General features: G+C 50.5%; 1 protein-coding gene across 1 annotated transcript in view; it reads left to right on the top strand.

Annotated features, from left to right (window-relative positions):
* LOC116952936 (uncharacterized) overlaps positions 1–27,506 on the top strand; it is a 72,889-nt gene that overhangs the window by 38,732 nt on the left and 6,651 nt on the right. Inside the window, exons 5-7 of the mRNA XM_032972678.2 lie at positions 12,328–12,489; positions 13,569–13,633; positions 22,703–22,809. Coding sequence (XP_032828569.2) covers positions 12,328–12,489; positions 13,569–13,633; positions 22,703–22,809 — 334 coding nt within the window. The remainder of the gene's footprint in view (positions 1–12,327; positions 12,490–13,568; positions 13,634–22,702; positions 22,810–27,506) is intronic.

Raw genomic sequence — 27,506 nt, 5'->3', positions numbered from 1 at the left:
GTTCGTGTGTGTGTGTGCGTGTGTGTGTGTCTGCAGTGTGCGTGTGTGTGTGCGCGCTTGTGCATGTGTCTGTGTGCGTGTGCGTGAGTGTGTGTGTGCGTGAGTGTGTGTGTGTGCGTGTGTGTGTGCGTGAGTGTGTGTGCGGTGTGCGTGTGTGTGTGCGCGCGTGTGCATGTGTCTGTGTGCGTGTGTGTGTGCGTGTGTGTAGCGGTTAGCGCGCTGCGCTACGAACCCGGCTACCCGAGTTCAATTCCAGCTCAGGGCCAACACCGGTGACGATTATCTGAACCGGCCCCGGGCCTCACCTAGGTCGACTCAGCCTCAAATGAGTACCTGGTGAGGTGTGTAAACATCGCCACTGGGAAGACAAAGGCGGCCGGGCGTGGTGCTGGCCACCCACCCTCTCGTGTGCCGTGCCGGCCCTTCAAAGGTGCTCGCTAACAGCACTTGCCCCTTCAGTCTGTGAAGGCTACACGGGGGATCTTTGGAGACTTCTCGCGCGGCGCAAAGGCGTGGGAGAGCCGCGGTCGAGTCACGCGATGGGAAGGGGGCCGCCAGCGTTACTCGAGAGCAACTTTTAAAGCGATTCGTTTAACACGCGGGCTTTCGCGACGTCTATCCCTCCTATTTAAGGAACGAAACGGGAGGATTTATCCACAAACGTGGCTGTCCGCCCGATGATGTTGGCTGCAATTACTGGCGAAACGTCGTGCTCGGATTGTAAATGTTGCTGATGTACTCTCCGACATAGCGGTGTGCTGTATTAGTAACGAATTGGCATGTTCTGTTTACGTGACAAACTTCGCTAATTGGCTGTGTCGGGTTTTTATTTACGCGATCTAACCCAAAAAAAAACCTAAATGATGGATGATATTGTTCGCGAAAGTCTCCGACGTGTGAAACGTTGCCTCTGTGCGTCGTAAATGTGAAACGTTGGCTCTGTGTGTCGTGAATGTGAAACACTGACTCTGTGCGTCGTAAATGCGAGACAGTAACCCTGTGCGTCGTAAATGTGAAACGTAGGCTCTGTGCGTCGTAAATGTGAAACATTGGCTCTGTGCGTCGTAAATGTGAAACATTGGCTCTGTGCGGCGTAAATGTGAAACAGCAGCTCTGTGCGTCGTAAATGTGAAACGTAGGCTCTGTGCGTCGTAAATGTGAAACATTGACTCTGTGCGTCGTAAATGTGAAACGTTGGCTCTGTACGTCGTCAATGTGAAACATTGGCTCTGTGCGTCGTAAGTGCTCACGTGGGGGTCATTTATTCCCCCCCCCCCCACCAAAACTATTTATTTTACCTTTTTGGCGGGCATACATTTCACGTCTGTCAACAGATGTGTATTGTTGTATATGTGTGTGTGTGTTGTATATGCGTGTGTTGTTGTATATGTGTGTGTGTGTTGTTGTATATGTGTGTGTGTTGTATATGTGAGTGTGTGTTGTTGTATATGTGTGTGTGTTGTTGAATATGTGTGTTGTATATGTGTGTGTGTTGTTGCATATGTGTGTGTGTTGTTGTTTACGTGTGTGTGTTGTTGTATATGTGTGTGTGTTGTATATGTGTGTGTGTTGTATATGTGTGTGTTGTTGTATATGTGTGTGTTGTTGTATATGTGTGTGTGTTGTATATGTGTGTTGTATATGTGTGTGTTGTTGTATATGTGTGTGTTGTTGTATATGTGTGTGTTGTTGTATATGTGTGTGTTGTTGTATGTGTGTGTGTTGTTGTATATGTGTGTGTTGTTGTATATGTGTGTGTGTGTTGTATATGTGAGTGTGTGTGTTGTATATGTGTGTGTGTTGTATATGTGTGTGTGTTGTATATGTGTGTGTGTTGTATATGTGAGTGTGTGTGTTGTATATGTGTGTGTTGTTGTATATGTGTGTGTGTTGTTGAATATGTCTGTGTGTTGTACAGTGAGGGTAAAAAGTATTTTATCCCCTTCTGATTTTGTACGCTTGCCCACTGACAAAGAAATGATCAGTCTATAATTTTAATGATAGTTTTATTTGAACAGTGCGAGACAGAATAACAACAAAAAAATCCAGAAAAACGCATGTCAAAAATATTATAAATTGATTTGTGTTTAATGAGGGAAATAAGTATTTGACCCCTCTGCAAAACATGGCTTAGTACTTGGTGGCAAAACCCTTGTTGGCAATCACAGAGGTCAGACGTTTCTTGTAGTTGGCCACCAGGTTTGCACACATCTCATGAGGGATTTTGTCCCACTCCTCTTTGCAGAACTTCTCCAAGTCATTAAGGTTTCGAGGCTGACGTTTGGCAACTCGAACCTTCAGCTCCCTCCACATATTTTCTATGGGATTAAGGTCTGGAGACTGGCTAGGCCACTCCAGGACCTTAATGTGCTTCTTCTTGAGCCACTCCTTTGTTGCCTTTGCCGTGTGTTTTGGATCATTGTCATGCTGGAATACCCATCCACGACCCATTTTCAATGCCCTGGCTGAGGGAAGGAGGTTCTCACACAAGTTTTGGCGGTACATGGCCCCGTCCATCGTCCCTTTAATGCGGTGAAGTTGTCCTGTCCCCTTAGCAGAAAAACACCCCCAAAGCATAATGTTTCCACCTCCATGTTTGACGGTGGGAATGGTGTTCTTGGGGTCATAGGCAGCATTCCTCCTCCAAACACGGCGAGATGAGTTGATGCCAAAGAGCTCCATTTGGTCTCATCTTACCACAACACTTTCACCCAGTTATCCTCTGAATCATTCAGATGTTCATTGGCAAACTTCAGACGGGCATGTATATGTGCTTTCTTGAGCAGGGGGACCTTGCGGGCGCTGCAGGATTTCAGTCCTTCACGGCGTAGTGTGTTATCAATTGTTTTCATGGTGACTATGGTCCCAGCTGCCTTGAGATCATTGACAAGATCCTCCCGTGTAGTTCTGGGCTGATTCCTCACCGTTCTCATGATCATTGCAACTCCACTAGGTGAGATCTTGCATGGAGCCCAAGGCCGAGGGAGATTGACAGTTCTTTTGTGTTTCTTCCATTTGCGAATAATCGCACCAACTGTTGTCACCTTCTCACCAAGCTGCTTGGCAATGGTCTCGTAGCCCATTCCAGCCTTGTGTAGGTCTACAATCTTGTCCCTGACATCCTTGGAGAGCTGTTTGGTCTTGGCCATGGTGGAGAGTTTGGAATCTGATTGATTGATTGCTTCTGTGGACAGGTGTCTTTAATACAGGTAACAAGCTGAGATTAGGAGCACTCCCTTTAAGAGTGTGCTCCTAATCTCAGCTTGTTACCTGTATAAAAGACACTTGGGAGCCAGAAATCTTTCTGATTGAGAGGGGGTCCAATGCTTATTTCCCTCATTAAAATGCAAATCAATTTACAAAATTTTTGACATGCGTTTTCCAGATTTTGTTGTTGTTATTATCTTTCACTGTTCAAATAAACCTACCATTAAAATTATAGACTGATCATTTCTTTGTCAGTGGGCAAACGTACAAAATCAGCAGGGGATCAAATACTTTTTTTCCCTCACTGTATATGTGGGTGTTGTTCTATATGTGTGTGTTGTTGTATATGTGTGTGTTGTTGTATATGTGAGCGTGTGTGTGTTGTATATGTGAGTGTGTGTTGTATATGTGTGTGTGTATTGTTGTATATGTGTGTGTGTGTTGTTGTATTTGTGTGTGTTGTATATGTGAGTGTTTTTGTATATGTCAGTGTGTGTGTTGTATATGTGTGTGTGTGTTGTTGTATATGTGTGTTGTTGTATATGTGTCTGTGTGTTGTTGTATATGTGTGTGTTGTTGTATATGTGTGTGTATTGTATATATGTGTGTGTGTGTGTGTTGTATATAGTGGGGAGCGGTAGTGTAGCGGTTAGCACGCTGCGCTATGAACCTGGCGACCCGGGTTCGATTCCCGCTCACGGCCAACACCAGTGACGATTATCTGAACCGGTCCCGGGCCTCACCTAGGTCGACTCAGCCTCAAATGAGTACCTCGTGTACCGTTCCGGCCTTCATAGGTGCTCGCTAACAGCACTTGCCCATACAGTCTGTTAAGGCTACACGGGGGATCTCTGTCTTTTTGTAAATGTGTGTGTGTTGTTGTATATGTGTGTGTGTTGTATATGTGTGTGTGTTGTATATGTGAGTGTGTTGTTGTATATGTGTGTGTTGTATATGTGAGTGTGTGTGTGTTGTATATGTGTGTTGTTGTATATATGTGTGCGTGTGTTGTATATGTGAGTGTTTTGTTGTATATGTGAGTGTGTGTGTTGTATATGTGAGTGTGTGTTGTATATGTGAGTGTTTTGTTGTATATGTGAGTGTGTGTGTTGTATATGTGTGTTTGTGTGTCTTGTTGTATATGTGTGTGTTGTTGTATATGTGTGTGTTGCATATGTGAGTGTGTGTGTTGTATATGTGTGTTGTTGTATATGTGTGTGTGTTGTATATGTGAGTGTGTTGTTGTATATGTGAGTGTGTGTTGTATATGTGTGTGTTGTTGTATATGTGTGTGTATGTGGTATATGTGTATGTGTGTGTGGTATATGTGTGTGTGTGTTGTCGTATATGTGAGTGTGTGTTGTATATGTGAGTGTGTGTGTTGTATATGTGTGTTGTTGTATATGTGTGTTTGTGTGTGTTGTTGTATATGTGTGTTGTTGTATATGTGTGTGTGTTGTATATGTGTGTGTATGTTGTATATGTGTGTGTGTTGTATATGTGTGTGTGTTGTATATGTGAGTGTGTTGTTGTATATGTGTGTGTGTGTTGTTGTATATGTGTGTGTGTTGTTGTATATGTGTGTGTGTTGTATATGTGTGTGTTGTTGTATATGTGTGTGTGTTGTTGTATTTGTGTGTGTGTTGCTGTATATGTGTGTGTGTTGTTGTATATGTGTGTGTTGTATATGTGTGTGTGTTGTTGTATATGTGTGTGTGTTGTATATGTGTGTTGTTGTATATGTGTGTGTTGTATATGTGTGTGTGTTGTTGTATATGTGTGTGTGTTGTATATGTGTGTGTGTGTTGTTGTATATGTGTGTGTGTGTTGTATATGTGTGTGTGTGTTGTATATGTGTGTGTGTGTTGTTGTATATGTGTGTGTGTGTTGTTGTATATGTGTGTGTTGTTGTATATGTGTGTGTGTGCTGTTGTATATGTGTGTGTGTGTTGTATATGTGTATGTGTGTTGTATATGTGTGTGTGTGTTGTATATGTGTGTTGTTGTATATGTGTGTGTGTTGTCTGTGTGTGCGTTGTTGTATATATGTGTGTGTTGTATATGTGTATGTGTGTGTTTTATATGTGTGTGTTGTTGTTTATGTGAGTGTGTTGTATATGTGTTGTATATGCGAGTGTGTGTGTTGTATATGTGAGTGTGTGTGTTGTATATGTGTGTGCTGTTGTATATGTGTGTTTGTGTGTCTTGTTGTATATGTGAGTGTGTGTGTTGTATATGTGAGTGTGTGTGTGTTGTATATGTGTGTGTTGTTGTATATGTGTGTGTTGGTTATGTGTGTTTGTGTGTGTTGTTGTATATGTGTGTGTTGTTGTATATGTGTGTGTTGTTGTATATGTGTGTGTTGTATATGTGTGTGTGTTGTTGTATATGTGTGTGTGTTGTTGTATATGTGAGTGTGTGTGTTGTATATGTGAGTGTATGTGTTGTATATGTGAGTGTGTGTGTGTTGTATATGTGAGTGTGTGTGTTGTATGTGTGTGTGTTGTTGTATATGTGTGTTTGTGTGTGTTGTTGTATTTGTGTGTGTTGTTGTATATGTGTGTGAGTTGTTGTATATGTGAGTGTGTGTGTTGTATATGTGTGTTTGTGTGTGTTGTTGTATATGTGTGTGTGTTGTTGTATATGTGTGTGTTGTTGTATATGTGTGTGTGTGTTGTTATATATGTGTGTGTGTTGTATATGTTTGTGTGTGTTGTTGTATATGTGTGTGTGTGTTGTATATGTGTGTGTTGTTGTTGTATATGTGTGTATGTGTGTTGTATATGTTTGTGTGTGTTGTTGTATATGTGTGTGTGTTGTAAATGTGTGTGTGTGTTGTTGTATATGTGTGTGTGTTGTTGTATATATGTCTGTGGAGCGGTGGTGTAGCAGTGAGCGCGCTGCGCTACGAATCCGGCGTCCCGAGTTCGAATCCCGCAATTATCTAAACCGGTCCTGGGTCTCCCCTAGGTCGACTCAGCCTCAAATGAGTACCTGGTGCAGTGTGTAAACAGCGCCGCTAGGGAGACAAAGGCGGCCGGCCGTGCCGGCCTTCATAGGTGCTCGGTAACATCACTTGCCCCAACAGTCTGTTATTCGGGGGATCTTTGTCTTTGTATATGCAGTGTGAGGAGCGGTAGTGTAGTGGTTAGCGCGCTGCGCTATAAACTCAGGGTACCTGAGTTCAATTCCCGCTCACAGCCAGCATCACCAGTGACGATTATATCATCTAAACCGGCCTGCAGAAAGGTCGACTCAGCCTCAAATATGTGGGTACCTGGTGCAGTGTGTAAAGCATTGCCACTAGGGAGACAAAGGCAGCCGGGCGTGGTGCTGACCACCGATCCACCCCCTCGTGCCTTCATAGGTGCTTCTCGCTAACAACACTTGACCCACGCCCGGCCGCCTTTGTCTCCCCAGTGGCGATGTTTTTACACACCGTATCAGGTATTCATTTGAGGCTGAGTCGACCTCGGGGATTGCCCAGGATTGGATAAGATAATCGTCACTGGTGTTGGCCGTGAGCATACATACACACATATATAGATATACCATACACAGTGATTCATACACAAAGACACACATATACATAAACATCGCGATATATACAGAGATACAACATTGTGTACTGTGTGTACTGTGCGTGTACTGTGCGTGTACTGTGTGTATTGTGTGTGTACTATGTATTGTGTGTGTACTGTGCTTGTGTGCACTGTGTGTACTGTGTGTACTATATCTACTGTTTGTACTGCGTGTATACTGTGTATACGCTGTGTGTAATGTGTGCACACTCTGCATGTATACTGTGTGTGTACTGTGTGTTTGTACTGCGTCATGCTGTGTGCACTGTGTGTACTATATATACTGTGTGGACTGTGTGTGTACTGTGTGTGTGTACTGTGTGTGTGCACTGTGTGGACTGTGTGTGTACTGTGTGTGTGTACTGTGTGTTTGTACTGCGTCATGCTGTGTGTACTGTGTGTACTGTGTGTGTGCACTGTGTGGACTGTATGTGTACTGTGTGTACTGTGTGTACTATATATACTGTGTGGACTGTGTGTGTACTGTGTGTGTGCACTGTGTGGACTGTATGTGTACTGTGTGTACTGTGTGTTTGTACTGCGTCATGCTGTGTGTACTGTGTGTGTACTGTGTGTACTGTGTGTGTGCACTGTGTGGACTGTATGTGTACTGTGTGTATACTGTGTGTTTGTACTGCGTCATGCTGTGTGTACTGTGTGTGCACTGTGTGTGTATACTGTGTGTGTACTGTGTGTACTATACTCGTCAGGCAGCTGCCTCCAAGCGCGGCTTCGCTTTGTGCGCATTTCATTTTCTTGGAACGCATTCGCTCCTCCCACGAGCCGCCCATCTAGCGCCGCATAGGGCGAGGCGGGGACACCTCCAACCGGTACCACACCGCGGGGTCGAGGCAGCCGCAGCAAATGCAGAGCGGTCGCGTTCGCCAACACTGAAGAATGCTGACTTTTGTTTTGTGTTATACCTTAAACAGGTCCCTGCAGGGTGGGCTGGTAGGACAAGTCTCTGCGCTGTCTATTGCTGATTTTACACCCCAACAGCACGAGATTTCACTTCGTTAAAGTATTGAAAGGGGACGGACGGACACATTAATCTATTGCAGGCTGGTACACTCAGTTTACAACTTCGTTCCTACCAGTAAAAAAGGGTTCTCTTGTGTCGCCTCGCAGAGCGATCAATTCAAGGCTTCAACATCACGGCGTATACCGTGCTCCCACCACCACCGATTTCACGTTGTTATTAATAATAATGTTAATAATAATATTACGCGGACCGAGCGAGAGTGTCGCGTTACAGTGATTGTAGGATATTAATTGTTGCGCAAATAAATTGTGCACGTGGTTTTGGGCCCGTGGCTGAGGCTGTGTTCTCAAAGCACGGCTTGAAATGAAATGTCTCGTTCGGTCTCGGCAGTTGTTTGTTAATTTTATTATTTTAATAGTTCCGGCAAACCATAAATCAACCCGCAGTTTTAAGACGCCTCGCATTTTGCGAGCGATATTACCGCGTGTAATGTTTTAAGTATGTTTAATTGCGGTGTCATTTTTCTCCATCCACTGCTCGACGAAGGTCACGATAAGAATTCAAAACTGTGAACATCAGATGAGATTTTTCAATTGTTATTCTTATTATAATCATATACCGTTAGGGCAACCCTCGGATCGATGAAGCTACATCGATACCCAATATATATTAATCGCACGTTGTAGGTAGGTGTGTGTGTGTTACGAATCTGGCGACCCGAGTTCGATTCCGGCTCACGGCCAACACCAGTGACGATTATCTGAACCGGTGCTGGGACTCCCCTAGGTCGACTCAGCCTCAAATGAGTACCTGGTGCGGTGCGTAAATATCAGCATTGGGAAGACAAAGGCGGCCTGGAGTGTTACCCGCTACCCACGCCCTTGTGTGCCATCGCGGCTTTCATAGGTGCTGCTTCCTAACAGCACTTGCCCCAACATCCTGTTAAAGGCTATACGGGGGGGGGGGGGGATCTTTATCTTTGTGTATCTGTATTCGTGTATGTGTTTGAGAATATGTGTGTGCATACGAGTTGTCTGTGTACATGAACACACACGCACGTAAGATATATTTTTTTGACACTCAATTATCAATTAACTGCTGTGTATTTGTGTGTATCCGTATTAATATATAAACGTGAGCACATTCATATATCAGTAGCGTATACAGTATAGTTGAGTGAGTATGTGTGTGTATGTGTCTGCGTACATTGGGGAGCGGTAGCGTAGTAGCGCTTACGCTGCGCTAGGAAACCGTCCACGCGAGTTCGATTCCCGCTCACGGCCAACACCGGTGGCGATTATCCGCACCGGTCCTGGGCCTCCCCTAGGTCGACTCAGCCTCAAATCAGTACCTGGTGCGGTGTGTAAACGTCGCCACTGGGGAGACAAAGGCGGCCCAAGCGTGGTACTGCCACCCGAGTCTAGTGACGGCTATGACGTGGGATCTTTGTGTTTGCAGAGAGAGTAGAAAGAGAGAGACTTTACTAGTGACGGCTATGACGTGGGATCTTTGTGTTTGCAGAGAGAGAGTCGAAAGAGAGAGACTTTACTAGTGACGGCTATGACGTGGGATCTTTGTGTTTGCAGAGAGAGAGAGTCGAAAGAGAGAGACTTTACTTTTAAAAACAATTTTATTGCTGCCAGCAGCAATATCTCTGGAGCCACTTTTGATGCGGGATCACCGACAGAAACATTGCAAACCTAAGGCACATGCGCCACACCGCCACGTGCAACGCAAGCACCGCGTCGTCACGTCGAGAGAAAGGACAGGGTGTTCAAGAGAAAGTGTTCAAGAGAAAGTGTTAAAGAGAAAGTGTTAAAGAGAAAGTGTTAAATAAAGAGAGCGAGAGTGTAAAGAGAGATAAACGTCACTGTGGGGTCGAATATTCCTTACGCGGCAGGACCTGAACCGTGACATTTCACGGCCGCGCTGTAGTTCCACCACCACCACCACCAACCACCACCACCAAGAACAACAACAATAATACTAATAGCAGCGGCGGCGATGTGAGAGAAACGAATAACTCTCTATTGACTCTCTCTTTAGACGAATAACTCTAACCGCCAGGGCACTCGTGCGTGACCCCTTGGGCGAGAACGTCTCTCATAATGACCGTGTAATTGTTCTCAGAAGGTAGCCGCGTGTACGTGCGTGCGACACGTGTGCGAATGTGTACTATGCACGCGCGTGCCATACACGTATGTGTGTGCTGTGTACGTGCGTGCCACACACGTGTATGTGTGTGTGTGTGCTGTGCACGTGGGTGCGACACACGTGTGTGAGTGTGGGCTGTGCACGTGCGTGCCACACATGTGTGTGAGTGTGTGTTGTGCACGTGCGTGCCACACACGTGTGTGAGTGTGGTGCTGTGTACGTGCGTGCCACACACGTGTGTGAGTGTGGTGCTGTGTACGTGCGTGCGACACACGTGTGTGTGTGTGCGCTGTGCACGTGCGTGCCACACACGTGTGTGAGTGTGCGCTCGCTAACAGCACTTGCCCCAACAGTCCGTTCAGGATATTCGGGGGATCTTTGTCTTTGTATAAGTGTGGGGAGCGGTGGCGTAGCAGTTAGCGCGCTGCGCTACGAACCCGGCGACCCGAGTTCGATGCCCGCTCAAGGCTAACACCGGTGACGAATTATCTGAACCGGTCCTGGAACTCCTCTACATCGACTCAGCCTCAAATGAGTACTCGGTGCGGTGTGTAAAGGCGGCCCGGTGTGGTGCTGGCTACCCACCTCATTCGTGCGCTCGCTAACAGCACTTGCCTCAACAGTAAGTGCGGGCTATACGGGTGATCTTTGTCTTTGTTTCGTGTATGTGTAAGGGAGAGGGTTAGATGGGGGGGGGGGGTTGCTAATGGCCAATGACCCCGTGGCTCAATTAGCGGCGCCGCTTTGCGTGTTTTGCGTGTGAGGTGTGCGCGTGAGAGTTCATAAACGTGGGAATCGGAGGCCCTGGGTCAAACTTCCCCCCCCCGTCATAACCCCCCACTACCCTCCTCTACTCCCTGTACTCCCCCCCCACCAAATACCGAGCCACTTCCTCCCCATCTCCTACTCACCCACCTACCCTGCCATCGTACTGCGGATGATCACCGTGCGTCCGCGTTGCTGTGGAACTCTGTCCGATGTTGTGTTCGCGTCGTTAGCACCCACGCGCCGTTCCCGACACGCTGTCCGACGTTTCGCTCCGCGTTCCGGGGGCGTCTTCAGATCGACCGAATTTTGCTCGGCTCGTCAGATATCGGATGCTAAGCAGGCGTTGAGCCTGGCTAGCGCCTGTTCGGGTGCTCACCGTGTGAAAACGAGCTTGTTTTAGGAATGCTGAGCAACGTGGTGGGCAGTGGAGGACACAATCTAACGTTGTACTGCACTACGCTCCAACGTCCATGCTCCCCCCGCTCCCCCTTCACCGATCCGCACTTAACACCAGCGTAGTGGTGGTATCACGCACGCGACCCCCACCCCGTGCGGTGTTCATGGGTCACCTTCATCCAGCAGTGGATCGAGCACGTCCGATGATGAATGCTGCACGCTAGTCTCTCAAGGGGGTGGAGGACAAAGATTTGCATTTCACAGTGGCCCTTGCTTAAATATCGTCTCGAGAAAAACGTCGAGTTACCCTGTTGCAGTTGTAGCCTAGGGGACCACCTGGTGGCAGCTGTCCCTGGCACGGCAAAAAGTGAAGCAGCAATACAGATATGACGTCATGCACAAAGTGCATCAACTTGCTGCAGAGGAATTACGTTTGCAATATTTATCAGTGCCTCGTCACTTGATAAAGGAGTTCCCTTCGTTTGTGTGCGGTTTTTCATATTTGTTTTGCTTTTGTCATTTTGGTGAGCCAGTCGCTTGAGTTCACACCTGGGTAAATAAAATGAACTTGAAATATGAACTGACTCACCCACCATCTCACCAACCCACTCACTCATTCACTCACCCACCATATCACCCAGCCACTCATTCACTCACTCATTCACTCACCCACTCACTCACTCTTTCAATCACTCTCCCACCATCTCACCCATCACCTCACCCACCCACTCTTTCAATCACTCTCCCACCATCTCACTCACTCACCCATCACCCACCCACCCACTCACTCTTTAAATCACTCTCTGACCATCTCACTCGCTCACCCATCAATTCACCCTCTCTTTCAATAACTCTCCCACCATCTCACTCGCTCACCCATCATCTCACCCTCTCTTTCAATAACTCTCCCACCATCTCACTCACTCAACCATCTTTTCACTCACCCACTCACCCACTCTTTCAATCACTCTCCCACCATCTCACTCACTCACCCATCACCCACCCACTCTTTCAATCATTCTCCCACCATCTCACTCACCCATCATCTCACCCACTCTTTCAGTCACTCTCTCATCATCTCACTCACTCACCCACCCACCGACCCACCCACCCACCCCCCTCTCGCAAACGGCACTCGTCCTCTCCTCTCGAGCTCTCCCACCTCGCCTTGGCGACGCGAAGCTGCCCTTGAACCTGACCCACGGCACCGTCCGCCTGCCCTCCCCTCGCCCCGCTCAGATCATCCTCCACTCCATGCACCGCTACCTCCCGCGCGTCCACGTGGTGCGCAAGGAGGCGGGCGGAGCGCACGCGGTGCCGTGCCCCACGGCGGACAACAGCCGCGCCTTCTCCTTCCCCGAGACGGTGTTCACCACCGTGACGGCCTACCAGAACCAGCAGGTGGGTCAACAGCAGCAGCAGCAGCGGCGGCAATACAAATAACAACAACAACAACACAACCATCCCCCACCAACAACACCAGCAACAACAACCCTGGCAACAACAACACCAATAATACCACCACCAATAACACCACCAACAACACCACCAACAGGAACACTACCAACAACAGCATCATCACCAACAACATTACAAACCAACAGCAAGAAAATCACCAATTCTGCCAACACCACCACCAGCACCAACAACACCAACAACACAAACGCCTCCTTCCACGCCTATTCTCGCACCACCAAATCCACTATCAACAACACAAGCAACCCACCACCAACGCTATCACATCCGCCACCACCGTCTCCACCACCACACCACCACACCACCACGACACCACCACCAACCACACTACCACCACACAGGGACGATGGGCTGAGTCTCCATCGTTCTAACTCGCAAAACCGTGGCATTGCGAGCCGCTCGCAGCTCGAACACTGAGCCACTTGTACACACATATATACACTATATATACACACTATATATACACACTATATATACACTATATATACACACTATATACACCCACTATATATACACACTATATATACACACTATAAATACACACACGATATATACACTATATATAGTGTATAAATATATAGTATATATACACTATATATAATATACATACTATATACATTATATATACACTATATATACAATATATACACTATATATACCGACTATATACTGGACATCTGTGAAAATGAGCTTCATAGCTCATCGTATTCCTCCAGTATAAATACTAATTCTGATTAGCACGGTTGGCTACGTACAGCGCGAAATAAATTCTACGTTCATATAATACAATATATACACACTGCATATATATACACACACACACTACATACACGCACTCTATGTGAACACTAAATATATATACACAGTTACACACACGGCCACATAATGTGTCCGTGTATTGTTAATGAACGCGCTGCGGCGTGGAAGCGCACGGGCGCTAGAAGCGGCGTCCACAATCGGCGCCTCTCACTCGTCCGCTCGCCCCCTCCCTCCCACGACGTCAGATCACGCGACTCAAGATCGACCGGAATCCCTTCGCCAAAGGATTCCGTGAGTCCGGACGGAATCGGTAAGGACTTCTTCAATGGATCGGTTCCATCTCTCTTTCCCCCCCCTCCCCTCGACCCCCCCCCCTACGCAAACACTCCGCACGCCACCACCACCACCCCCCCCCTAAAAAGGGTAAAGGCGCAGCCCTGCAATGTCTTGCTCACTCTACTGCCGGCAGAAGGGGTCTCCACTCGATTGGCCGGACGTATAGTAAAACGTGAACATACCCACATTTTACCCCACCACACGCGCCCTGCACACCGACTAACTCGCAACTTGCATACCCATGCCTCCCGTGACCAGTCGCTCTGCAGTGTACAGTATATATATTTACGGTCATTTTGTTAATCCACTGCTGGATGAAGGACACCCCACGACGTGGCGTCGATCTTGGTAGGGGGAGAAGTTGTTTGACCATACTTCACCACGGCTGGCGCGGTGCGGGTTGGTGAAGGATTTAGGAAGGGATTTCCCAGCACCGATCAAGGAGATGTCAGTCGACGACGATTTCTGCCTCGGGGCCGTGAAATTGAACGTGGGAAAGTCAACGTTCGAAGGGCAGTTGCGCTAATCACTGCGCCACCGCTCCACCATCCCCCCCCCCCCCCCGTTTAACACTCTAGAGTAGTATTATCATAAAGAATTGAAGCTTTCGTGACTGCATAAATTACTCATCGGTTTTATTTTTTTTTCCGGTAAAGTCACGTATGTAGAAATATCATAAAATTATATTAAAATAAATCACGACGTTTCGATCGCTCGCGTTGCGGTCGAAACGTCGTCATTTATTTTAATATAATTTTACGGTATTTCTACATACGTGACTTTACCGAAAAAAAAAACAATGAGTAGTATTATCATAATAATGATGATTATTATTATCATTCTGGCCATCATTAAGGGAGGGTGAAGAGTGCAATGGGCATGACGTCACCATCCAGCTGTTGTTATCAGCTCTCGTGAGCTCTGCCCCTGATTCCTGCTTTGACAACAGATCGCAAGCGCCCTGATCGCGTCGACAGCGGAGCGGGCCCCTTGCCATTCAAAACGGCCGGCGGCTCTCTGCGAGTGTTGCGCTTGAAGCGGGGCCGCTGATGAGACACCGGATGTTGAAACTGCTCTAAACGTTTGCTCGTGTTGAACGCGTGCCGCTTTGGCGGTGTCGCGCCCGGGTGGGGGGGGGGGGAGAACTGGCCACGAATTCGAGGCAGGATAAGAAATGCTGGCATTCGCGAAATGTCATCGCTGCAGACGGAGTGCTGCTGTAACTGAACTGATCTCAAAGCGTTACCACCGTAGGAGTAAGAAAGAGGTTGCATGTAGAAGAAGACGATCTGATTATGATGATGATGATGCGGGCAGTGACGAGAAGGGAACTTGGCACTATTTGGACACCTGTGTGTAGGATGTACAGCAACAGGAAGATGTCAAGTTTGTTGTTCGGAAAAAAATGGAAGGAAGAGGAATGAGAGGAAGACCTTGCAGAGATTGGTGCCGCAAAGTCGTGGCCACGACTTGAGCATTAAGGCCACAAGGCGGAGAGAAAAGTGGAAACAAATGACGAAATATGCCGGAGATACCTATGGGATATCTGCCCATGGATCGTGGTGGCTGATGGAATGTAGGGAAAATAAGTAATATTTTTTTAAAAACTTTTTTTAAAAACACGCTTTAATGAAATGTACCGTACGAGTAATGGCAGAACTCCACGACTCCAGGAACGGACCCTGAAGCTGGCCACAACGTAAGGGGGGCCGTGGTGATTTACAGCCAACGTCAGTTGAGCGTGGACAATTAGACCCAAGCCGAAACATAACGTATAAAAAATAACGTTTAAAAATAAACATTTTTAGTTTTTTGTTGATGATAGAATATAGTATTGTCATCAGTATGACATGAGTATACCAAGTTTGCAGTCGATACCACATTGGGAAGTGGGTTAAAATTGAGTTACAAGATTTGAGGATACAACAACAACGACAACAACAGACAGGCGAATTACTTTTGGTGTGACCTACACATCACAGACACAAATCCAGACTGTTGGGGCAGGTGTGCTGTTAGCGAGTGCCAGGGCACACAAGGTGATGGGTGGCGAGTACCACACCCGGCCGCCTTTGTATCTCCAGTGCCGATGCTGTATACACACCGCACCAGGTACTAAATTAAGGCAGAGTTAACGTCTACGAAACGCTGGACCGGCTAAGATGTTGGCCGTGAACGGGAATCGAACTCGGGTCGGCGGCGATTCGTAGCGCCGTGCGCTAAACACTGCACGACCACTCCGCACATATACACATAGTCACACATATACTCGTACACAAACAGTGTACTTAGTATATATGTATACACCAGTGTATATACGAGACAGTTATCACTTATGCTCACGTATACTTATAAATATAATCGTATATACATATATACACAAAAGTGGATTGACAAATTACTGTAAGTATATATGGGTATTCATATATCCACTCATATACACACGTGCCCGCACATTGTCGTACATATATACATACATATATACACACACACACAAATACACAAAGACAAGACAAAGATCCCCAGAATGCCCTTAACAGACTATTGGGGCAAGTGCTGTTTGCGAGCACCTATGAAGGCCGAAAGGGCACACGAAGGGATGGTGTTGCCAGGACCACGCCCGGCCACTTTTTGAATCCCTAGCGAAGATGTATCCACATCGCAGCGAGGTACTCATTCGAGGCTGAGTCGACATAGGGGAGGCCCGGAACTGGTTCGGATAATCGTCACCGATGCTGGTGGCCATGAGCGGGAATCGAACTTGGGTGGCCGGGATCGTGATCGTGGCTAAGCGAGCGCGAACCGCTGAGCCACCACGCCATAGCTATCGTATGAAATAATAATATTGTTATAAAATAGTAAATAATTATTTAATGTGCGATTATACATTCTCACACAGGGTGTGGGGGTGGGCGGGGGGAGACGAAACACGCTTCCTTGAGCCCAATTAAGGGCTAATTCACATTGTTTTAATCTCCCCGAGTTACTGTATGAGTTCACAAGTGCATATTGTTACACTCAGACTACGGGGCCGCCTTTCAACCGAAGTGCCCAGACACTTAGGCAATACTCGGGCCTTTAGGAATTTCATATCGGCATCGCAATAATAATAATAATCATCATCCATCACCAGCCACGGGATATTCACATATCCGACCGTGACCAATTAACGAATTTTGTACGCGTTTTAAATCGTTATTATTCTTTTTAAATTATGGTGCAAACTGAGATTATCTCAAGTCTAATTTGCTATAGAAGGTTCACAAATGCAGTTGATAATGATGGCAATGCAGTTGAAGTTGTTGATTATATTGATTCATGTAGGAGTTGATGATTCATCGGATGATGGTGATGATGACGGTGGTGATGATGATGGTGCTGACGACGACGATGAAATGTATTATGTTGATGATAGTGTTAATGATGACGGTCATAATATTGAAGATGATACTGACGATGACGCAATTGTTGATGAAAATCAACAGCCGATCATGATGATGATGTTGGTGATAATTCAAGAGTCGATAATGATTACATCGTTCATAATCAGAAGTTTATTTCACCAGCAATGCCCATTGAGCTAAGAAGCTCCTTTTCAATGGCGACTCGGCCGACCGATGATGACAATCACATTAGAGGTCGCTGCCAATTCAACAATTCATGTATGCTGCTGCTGACAAAGACGATAGACGGATATCCGATTTGAACAATGAGACCACGGCGATCCGTTCGCGAGAGACGTCGAGAGCCCAGTCGCTTCGCATCGCCCCCCCCCTATCCAGCCAGTCAACACCGTAACCCCGACAGAGCCACAGCCGCTCGGACTCTCTGCAACTCGACTCCACCGCTCCGCATTCCACCTCCACGCAGACTCCGTCTCGTGTTTTCGCAGCGCGCGCGCCACCATGAGCCCGGGTTTATCGATCTGTGCGGCCCACTGCTCGGATTTGGTGTAACTCGCCGCGGCATTCCATCAACTTTAAAGAAGCTCGCTTAGGCGAGGAGGCAACTGCCGAGTGTTTTGCCGCCGCCGCTAACTAATTGGGTATAAGTATGACTTGTAAAGGGGCTGAAAACTAACCCCGCATTGCCCCCGAGTTGCACACTCCTACTCACTCCACTCCACACACACACATATACACACACATACCCCCCCACCCACTCACCACCCCCCCATTACCCCACCACTACCCCACAACACGCACCCGCATAGCTGCTCCACATAGCCCCACAGCCACCCACCCATCCACCAGGACCTAGAGACAAATATCCCCTGTATAGCCTTTAACCGACTTTCAGGGCAAGTGCTGTGTGTGCTCCGTCATGGACGTACGTTGGGGCTAGGGGTGGACAGCGCCACTTGCCGGCCGCCTTTGTCTCCCCAGTGGTGATGTTTTATGCATCGCACCGGGTACAAATTTGACGCTGGGGCCGCACGACCGGTTCAGACAATCGTCGATGGTTGATGGTGGCCGCGAGCTGGGATCGATCTCGAGCGGCTGATTTCGTAGCCTGCCACTGGACTACCACTGCTACCCATTCATCACATCGCCAAACTGTTCGTTAAGTACAGTTAATTGATTATCACGTGCATGTCCACGATTTGTGATCGACTCGTGTACATTCTCAAGTCGAAAAATCAGAGGGCTAGGATGTTTCGTGAGCGCGAATAACGCAGCAGTTGACGCGTTCGTCAGTATGTGCGTGAACAAGAGCACCGTGACCCGAAACGTCGCCTATTACACAGTGGCATCTTTCTAAGGCCGCAGTGGTGTTATTGACGAGTGTGTTGTTGAGGTTGTTGTTGTTGTTTGTTCTTAATTGTGGTTGTGCGCCACTCTGCCAACGCAGCAGCAGCGTTGGCAGAGGTCCACGCAGCTGCTGGGAGTCTCGCACGCACAAAGACAAATACAAAGAGTCCCCGTATAGCCTCAAGCGACGGTTGGGGCAAGTGCTGTTAGCGAGCACCTATTAAGGCCGAAACGGTACACGAGGGGGTGGGTGGCCAGCACCACGCCCGACCGCCTTTGTCTCCCTAGTGGCGATGTTTACACACCGCACCAGGTACTCAATTGAGGCTGAGTCGACCTAGGGGAGGCTCAGGACCGGTTCAGATAATCGTCACTGGTGTTGGCCGTGAGCGGGAATCGAACCCGGGTCGCCAGGTTCGTAGCGCAGCGCGCAAACCGCTACACTACCGCACACACACTGACACACACTGACACACACACTGACACACACACACTGACACACACACTGACACACACACTAACACACACTGACACACACGCACGCACATCGTCAGTTGACCGGGTAAATCCGCCTCCCGTGAGTGTGACGCTGAAGCCAATAAAAAGTGGGACCAAGCTCTCTCCCGGTTGGCGCGATAATTAATACAATACACTACAGACGCAGAGAGTTTTCCTAGCCGAAACTCTTTCGTCGGGGTGTGTTAGGAGCACTCGGTAGGTTAATTTTACGCGTAAAACCCAAAAATAAATGTCGTGGAAACCCTCCACCACCCGACTAGGCTGTCACGTCCACTACAGCGATATGATCGTGAAAATGTACAAGTGCCAATGTATGGAGTCAAACTTCTGATCGATAAAGTTCAAATCTGCGCACCGATGGCCCATACGACAAGGGGTCGGCCAACCGAACATATGAAGAGGAGACACATTTATTTTTCGAATTCGGCCGTAAACCAAAATTAAAAACAACTCAAACTCAATATTTTCAAGAGCAGCAAATGCAGCTGTGGTGAATACGAGACGGTGGTGGGTCCCCTAATAACGCAACTGTCACAACTGTCACGACTGTCACGACTGTCACAACTGTCACGACTGTCACGATTGTCACAACTGTCACAACTGTCACAACTGTCACGACTGTCACGACTGTCACAGCTGTCACGACTGTCACGACTGTCACAACTGTCACGACTGTCACGACTGTCACAGCTGTCACAACTGTCACGACTGTCACAGCTGTCACAACTGTCACAACTGTCACGACTGTCACAACTGTCACGACTGTCACGACTGTCACAACTGCCACGACTGTCACGACTGTCACGACTGTCACAACTGTCACAACTGTCACGACTGTCACGATTGTCACAACTGTCACAACTGTCACAACTGTCACGACTGTCACGACTGTCACAGCTGTCACGACTGTCACGACTGTCACGACTGTCACAACTGTCACGACTGTCACGACTGTCACAGCTGTCACAACTGTCACGACTGTCACAACTGTCACGACTGTCACGACTGTCACAACTGTCACGACTGTCACGACTGTCACAACTGTCACAACTGTCACGACTGTCACGACTCTCACAGCTGTCACGACTGTCACGGCTGTCACGGCTGTCACGACTGTCACAACTGTCACGACTGTCACGACTGTCACGAACTGTCACGACTGTCACGACTGTCACGAACTGTCACGACTGTCACGACTGTCATAACTGTCACGACTGTCACGACTGTCACGACTGTCACGACTGTCACAGCTGTCACGATTGTTACAACTGTCACGACTGTCACGACTGTCACGACTGTCACAACTGTCACGACTGTCACAACTGTCACAACTGTCACGACTGTCACGACTGTCACAGCTGTCACGACTGTCACGACTGTGACGAGTGTCACGACTGTCACGACTGCCACGACTGTCACGACTGTCACGACTGTCACAACTGTCACGACTGTCACAGCTGTCACGACTGTCACGATTGTTACAACTGTCACGACTGTCACGACTGTCACGACTGTCACAGCTGTCACGACTGTCACAACTGTCACGACTGTCACGACTGTCACAACTGTCACGACTGTCACAGCTGTCACGACTGTCACGACTGTCACAACTGTCACGACTGTCACAGCTGTCACGACTGTCACAACTGTCACGACTGTCACGACTGTCACGACTGTCACAGCTGTCACAACTGTGACGACTGTGACGACTGTGACGACTGTCACGACTGTCACAACTGTCACGACTGTCACAGCTGTCACGACTGTCACAACTGTCACGACTGTCACGACTGTCACGACTGTCACAACTGTCACGACTGTCACGACTGTCACAACTGTCACGACTGTCACGACTGTCACAACTGTCACGACTTTCACGACTGTCACAACTGTCACGACTGTCACAGCTGTCACGACTGTCACAACTGTCACGACTGTCACGACTGTCACGACTGTCACAACTGTGACGACTGTGACGACTGTCACAACTGTCACAACTGTCACAACTGTCACGACTGTCACGACTGTCACAACTGTGACGACTGTGACAACTGTCACAACTGTCACAACTGTCACGACTGTCACGACTTTCACGACTGTCACAACTGTCACGACTGTCACAGCTGTCACGACTGTCACAACTGTCACGACTGTCACGACTGTCACGACTGTCACAACTGTCACGACTGTCAAAACTGTCACAACTGTGACGACTGTCACGACTGTCACGACTGTCACAACTGTCACGACTGTCACGACTGTCACAACTGTCACAACTGTCACGACTGTCACGAATGTCACAACTGTCACAGCTGTCACGACTGTCACGACTGTCACGACTGTCACGACTGTCAAAACTGTCACGACTGTCAAAACTGTCACGACTGTCACGACTGTCACAACTGTCACAACTGTCACAAGTGTCACAACTGTCACGAATGTCACGACTGTCACAACTGTCACGACTGTCACGACTGTCACAACTGTCACAAGTGTCACAACTGTCACGACTGTCACGACTGTCACGACTGTCACAACTGTCACGACTGTCACGACTGTCACAACTGTCACGACTGTCACGACTGTCACAACTGTCACGACTTTCACGACTGTCACAACTGTCACGACTGTCACAGCTGTCACGACTGTCACAACTGTCACGACTGTCACGACTGTCACGACTGTCACAACTGTGACGACTGTGACGACTGTCACAACTGTCACAACTGTCACAACTGTCACGACTGTCACGACTGTCACAACTGTGACGACTGTGACAACTGTCACAACTGTCACAACTGTCACGACTGTCACGACTTTCACGACTGTCACAACTGTCACGACTGTCACAGCTGTCACGACTGTCACAACTGTCACGACTGTCACGACTGTCACGACTGTCACAACTGTCACGACTGTCAAAACTGTCACAACTGTGACGACTGTCACGACTGTCACGACTGTCACAACTGTCACGACTGTCACGACTGTCACAACTGTCACAACTGTCACGACTGTCACGAATGTCACAACTGTCACAGCTGTCACGACTGTCACGACTGTCACGACTGTCACGACTGTCAAAACTGTCACGACTGTCAAAACTGTCACGACTGTCACGACTGTCACAACTGTCACAACTGTCACAAGTGTCACAACTGTCACGAATGTCACGACTGTCACAACTGTCACAAGTGTCACAACTGTCACGAATGTCACGACTGTCACGACTGTCACGAGGCAGTCACTTTAAAGAGCCGCATGCAGTGCCGGAGCTGAAGGTTCGCTAACCCCCCCCCCCCCCGTCCTAAGACTTTTCATCAATGCATTGAACGCCGATTAAGCGTCAACATACGACGTCGGTGTGAATTAATTTGGTGCCCAAATCTGGCCCGCTATAATATATGATGTACATTAATATACACGTGTGTGTGTGTATTATGTAAATATGGGTAGCGGTTACCGCGATTGGGCTACGGACCCGGCCACACGAGCTCGAGCCCAGCTCACGGCCAACGGCAGTGACGATTATCTGAACCGGTCCTGGGCCTCGCTTAGGTTGACTCAGCCCAAAGTCAGTGCCTGGTGCGGTGCGGTCAACATCGCCACTGGGGAGACAAAGGCGGCCGGGCGCGGTGCTGGGCACCCACCCCCCTTCGTGTTACCCTGCCGGCCTTCATAAGTGCTCGCTCGCCAACTGCATTCGCCCCCCCCCCCCCCCCGCCAACAGTCTGTTGAGGCTACACGGGTGATCTTTGTCTTTGTGTGTGCAGCACGGGTCTCGAGGCGCTGATGGACAGCTACACGCTGTGGCGACCTCCTGGGCGCGCGCTCTCCCTGGAGGAAGCGGCGGCGGGTGGGCGCCTCCACGCCACTCAAGGTGGGTGGGAGCAGCCCCTCCCCTCCTACCCCTCCCCTACTACCCCCCCCCCCCCCTTCACTACCCCGTTACCCTTCCCCTCGGCAAGGCCAACTCATCCGCAACAATCCAAAGCGACCACGATCACCACCACCCGGCACCGCTAACTCACACCACAAGCTGCCCTAACATGCACCCCCCCCCCCTCTCTCCCCCATGCCCCATCCCCCTTTGCCCCCCACCACCACCATAGCCTTTCACGCCTCCCCCACTCCCCTTTACTCCCCCCCCCCCATCCCCCATAGCCACCACCAACCACAACCAATTCTCACCAATACCACCACCACCACCACTCTTCCCCATCTTCGAGCCAAATCACCGGACCCCATGTCGAACTTGCTGCCGGTTAACCAGCAGTGGTTCTTGACCTTTACTGAAGCCTTGCCCACCCCCCTTTGGTTCGCAATCGTTAAACAATGTACAATGTTCATAAGTGCATACACAGAGGGGTTTGATGGAACAAAGTAAGTTGTAACTTAAGCGCCCGTGCTTAATTTGCGTTTTTCGATTATTTACCTGATAAAATAATCTGGCCGTGGTCCTGCACCCCCAGAAAGGGAATCTCGCACCCCCAGCGGGTGCGTGCACCCCGGGTTAAGAACCACTGGTTTCGCACTCGCAGAAGGTCGCGTGGCTGATGGGATGAGTAAAACAAGGGGTCTGTGTTGTTTACGCGGAGAGAGACACACATGGGGAGGAGGAGAATCGCCTGCGTATGTGTTCTGTCACTTGTATTCTCTCCAACGATGCTCAACGTTCATCGTGTTACACAGAACGCCAATGCCACCGCCACCCACCCACTCTCACCACCTCCCCACCCACTCTCATCACCTCCCCACCCACTCTCACCACCTCCCCACCCACTCTCATCACCTCCCCACCCACCAACTCTCCACTCATCCACCTACTTTCACCACCTCCCCATCCACTCTCACCACCTCCCCAGCCACTTTAACCACCTCCTCACCCACCCAGTCTCACCACCTCTCCACCCACCCAGTCTCACCACCTCTCCACCCACCCATACACCAACTCTCACCACCTCCCCACCCACCCACCCACCCACCAACTCTCACCACCTCACCACCCACCAACTCTCACCACCTCCCCACCCACCCACCCACCAACTCTCACCACCTCCCAACCCACCAACTCTCACCACCTCCCCACCCACTCTCACCACCTCCCCACCCACCAACTCTCACCACCTCCATACCCACCCACCCACCAACTCTCACCACCTCCCCAGCCACACTCACGACCTCCCCACCCACCCACCAACTCTCACCACCTCCACACCCACTCTCACCACCTCCCCACCCACCCACCAACTCTCACCACCCACCCACCAACTCTCACCACCTCCCCACCCACCCACCCACCCACCAACTCTCACCACCTCCCCACCCACCCACCAACTCTCAACACCTCCCCACCAACTCTCACCATCTCCCCACCCACCCACCAACTCTAACCACCTCCCCACCCACCAACTCTCACCACCTCCCCACCCACCAACTCCCACCACTTCCACACCCACCCACCCACCAACTCTCACCACCTCCCCACCCACTCTCACCACCTCCCCACCCACCCACCCACCAACTCTCACCACCTCCATACCCACCCACCCACCAACTCTCACCACCTCCCCAGCCACTCTCACCACCTCCCCACCCACCCACCAACTCTCACCACCTCCCCACCCACCCACCAACTCTCACCACCTCCCCACCCACCAACTCTCACCACCTCCCCACCCACCCACCAACTCTCACCACCTCCCCACCCACGAACTCTCACCACCTCCCCACCCACCCACCCACCAACTCTCACCACCTCCCCACCCACTCTCACCACCTCCCCACCCACCCACCCACCAACTCTCACCACCTCCCCACCCACCCACCAACTCTCACCACCTCCCCACCCACCCACCAACTCTCACCACCTCCCCACCCACCCACCAACTCTCACCACCTCCCCACCCACCCACCCACCCACCCACCAACTCTCACCACCTCCCCACCCACTCTCACTACCTCCCCACCCACCCACCAACTCTCACCACCTCCCCACCCACCAACTCTCACCACCCACCCACCAACTCTCACCACCTCCCCACCCACCCACCAACTCTCACCACCTCCCCACCCACCCACCAACTCTCACCACCTCCCCACCCACTCTCACCACCTCCACACCCACCCACCCACCAACTCTCACCACCTCCCCACCCACTCTCACCACCTCCCCACCCACCCACCAACTCTCACCACCTCCCCACCCACCCACCAACTCTCACCACCTCCCCACCCACCCACCCACCCACCAACTCTCACCACCTCCCCACCCACTCTCACCACCTCCCCACCCACCCACCAACTCTCACCACCTCCCCACCCACCCACCAACTCTCACCAACTCCCCACCCACCCACCAACTCTCACCACCTCCCCACCCACCAACTCTCACCACCTCCCCACCCACCCACCAACTCTCACCACCTCCCCACCCACTCTCACCACCTCCCCACCCACCCACCAACTCTCACCACCTCCCCACCCACCAACTCTCACCACCTCCCCACCCACTCTCACCACCTCCCCACCCACCCACCCACCAACTCTCACCACCTCCCCACCCACCCACCAACTCTCACCACCTCCCCACCCACCCACCAACTCTCACCAACTCCCCACCCACCAACTCTCACCACCTCCCCACCCACCAACTCTCACCACCTCCCCACCCACTCTCACCACCTCCCCACCCACCCACCCACCAACTCTCACCACCTCCCCACCCACTCTCACCACCTCCCCACCCACCCACCAACTCTCACCACCTCCCCACCCACCCACCAACTCTCACCACCTCCCCACCCACCCACCAACTCTCACCACCTCCCCACCCACTCTCACCACCTCCCCACCCACCCACCAACTCTCACCACCTCCCCACCCACCCACCAACTTTCACCACCTCCCCACCCACCCACCAACTCTCACCACCTCCCCACCCACCCACCAACTCTGACCACCTCCCCACCCACCCACCAACTCTCACCACCTCCCCACCCACCCACCAACTCTCACCACCTCCCCACCCACCCACCAACTCTCACCACCTCCCCACCCACCCACCAACTCTCATCACCTCCCCACCCACCAACTCTCACCACCTCCCCACCCACCCACCCACCAACTCTCACCACCTCCCCACCCACCCACCAACTCTCACCACCTCCCCACCCACTCTCACCACCTCCCCACCCACCCACCAACTCTCACCACCTCCGCACCCACCCACCAACTTTCACCACCTCCCCACCCACCCACCAACTCTCACCACCTCCCCACCCACCCACCAACTCTCACCACCTCCCCACCCACCAACTCTCACCACCTCCCCACCCACCAACTCTCACCACCTCCCCACCCACTCTCACCACCTCCCCACCCACCCACCCACCAACTCTCACCACCTCCCCACCCACTCTCACCACCTCCACACCCACCCACCCACCAATTCTCACCACCTCCCCACCCACTCTCACCACCTCCCCACTCACCCACCAACTCTCACCACCTCCCCACCCACCCACCCACCCACCAACACTCACCACCTCCCCACCCACCCACCCACCAACTCTCACCACCTCCCCACCCACTCTCACCACCTCCCCACCCACCCACCAACTCTCACCACCTCCCCACCCACTCACCAACTTTCACCACCTCCCCACGCACCCACCAACTCTCACCACCTCCCCACCCACCAACTCTGACCACCTCCCCACCCACCCACCAACTCTCACCACCTCCCCACCCACCCACCAACTCTCACCACCTCCCCACCCACCCACCAACTCTCACCACCTCCCCACCCACCAACTCTCACCACCTCCCCTAGCAAGCACCACTCTCCTCCCAAAATCCTCAGGCAGCCAAAACAACTCTAGTCCCACGGCCACTCTTATCTGGGGGCCTTTGAAGAGGGAATCATAAACAATGGAGTCCTCGCGTGTGTGAGTGTGTGAGTCTGTGCGCGCGTGTGCCTCTGTGCGCGTGTCTGAGTGAGTTGTCCGCCCTAGCGCCACCCCGAGACTTCAGTTGTCGCAAAGTGACGACTTCATTTCGGTGGAGCGGTGGTGGAGTGGTCGGCGCCCCGCGCTCAGACAGCCCTAGCGACCGCAGGGTTCGATGTCCCCTCCGCGGGCAACGTCAGTGGCGATTATCCTGAGCCGCTCAACCGGGCCTCCGTGCCTCCATCGGAACCTGCGAAGGTCGGCTTCGGCTGAAATTAGTACCGCTGCGTAACCATCAGCACTGGGAAGACAAAGGCGGCCGGGCGTAGTGCTCGACGGCCCATATCACAGGCGCTCCCTAAAAGAACTTGTCCCAACGGGCCGTCGAAGGCTATACGGGGGATCTTTGTCTTTGTGTGTACGTGAATCGCAATGCATTGCGCGGGGTGGTGGCGCCGTGGTTTGCACGTCACGCAACGAACCCAGCGATTTGTAAGTTCGATTCACGGTCATAGCTAACATTCAGTAGCGGGTGATATCCTCATCGTCATGATGTTCCTGTTAATGATGCTGATTATACACTATGTAACACCATTTTTGTTCTGGGTACTAAGTGTTAATTTTTTTT

This window comes from Petromyzon marinus, chromosome 49 (assembly GCF_048934315.1).
Source record: "Petromyzon marinus isolate PM22_M1 ecotype Great Lakes invasive population chromosome 49, UKy_Petmar_22M1.pri1.0, whole genome shotgun sequence".
NCBI classification, from domain to species: Eukaryota; Metazoa; Chordata; class Hyperoartia; order Petromyzontiformes; family Petromyzontidae; genus Petromyzon; species Petromyzon marinus.
Note: the sequence above shows the minus strand (reverse complement) of the source record. Positions and strands in the feature narration are given on the sequence as shown.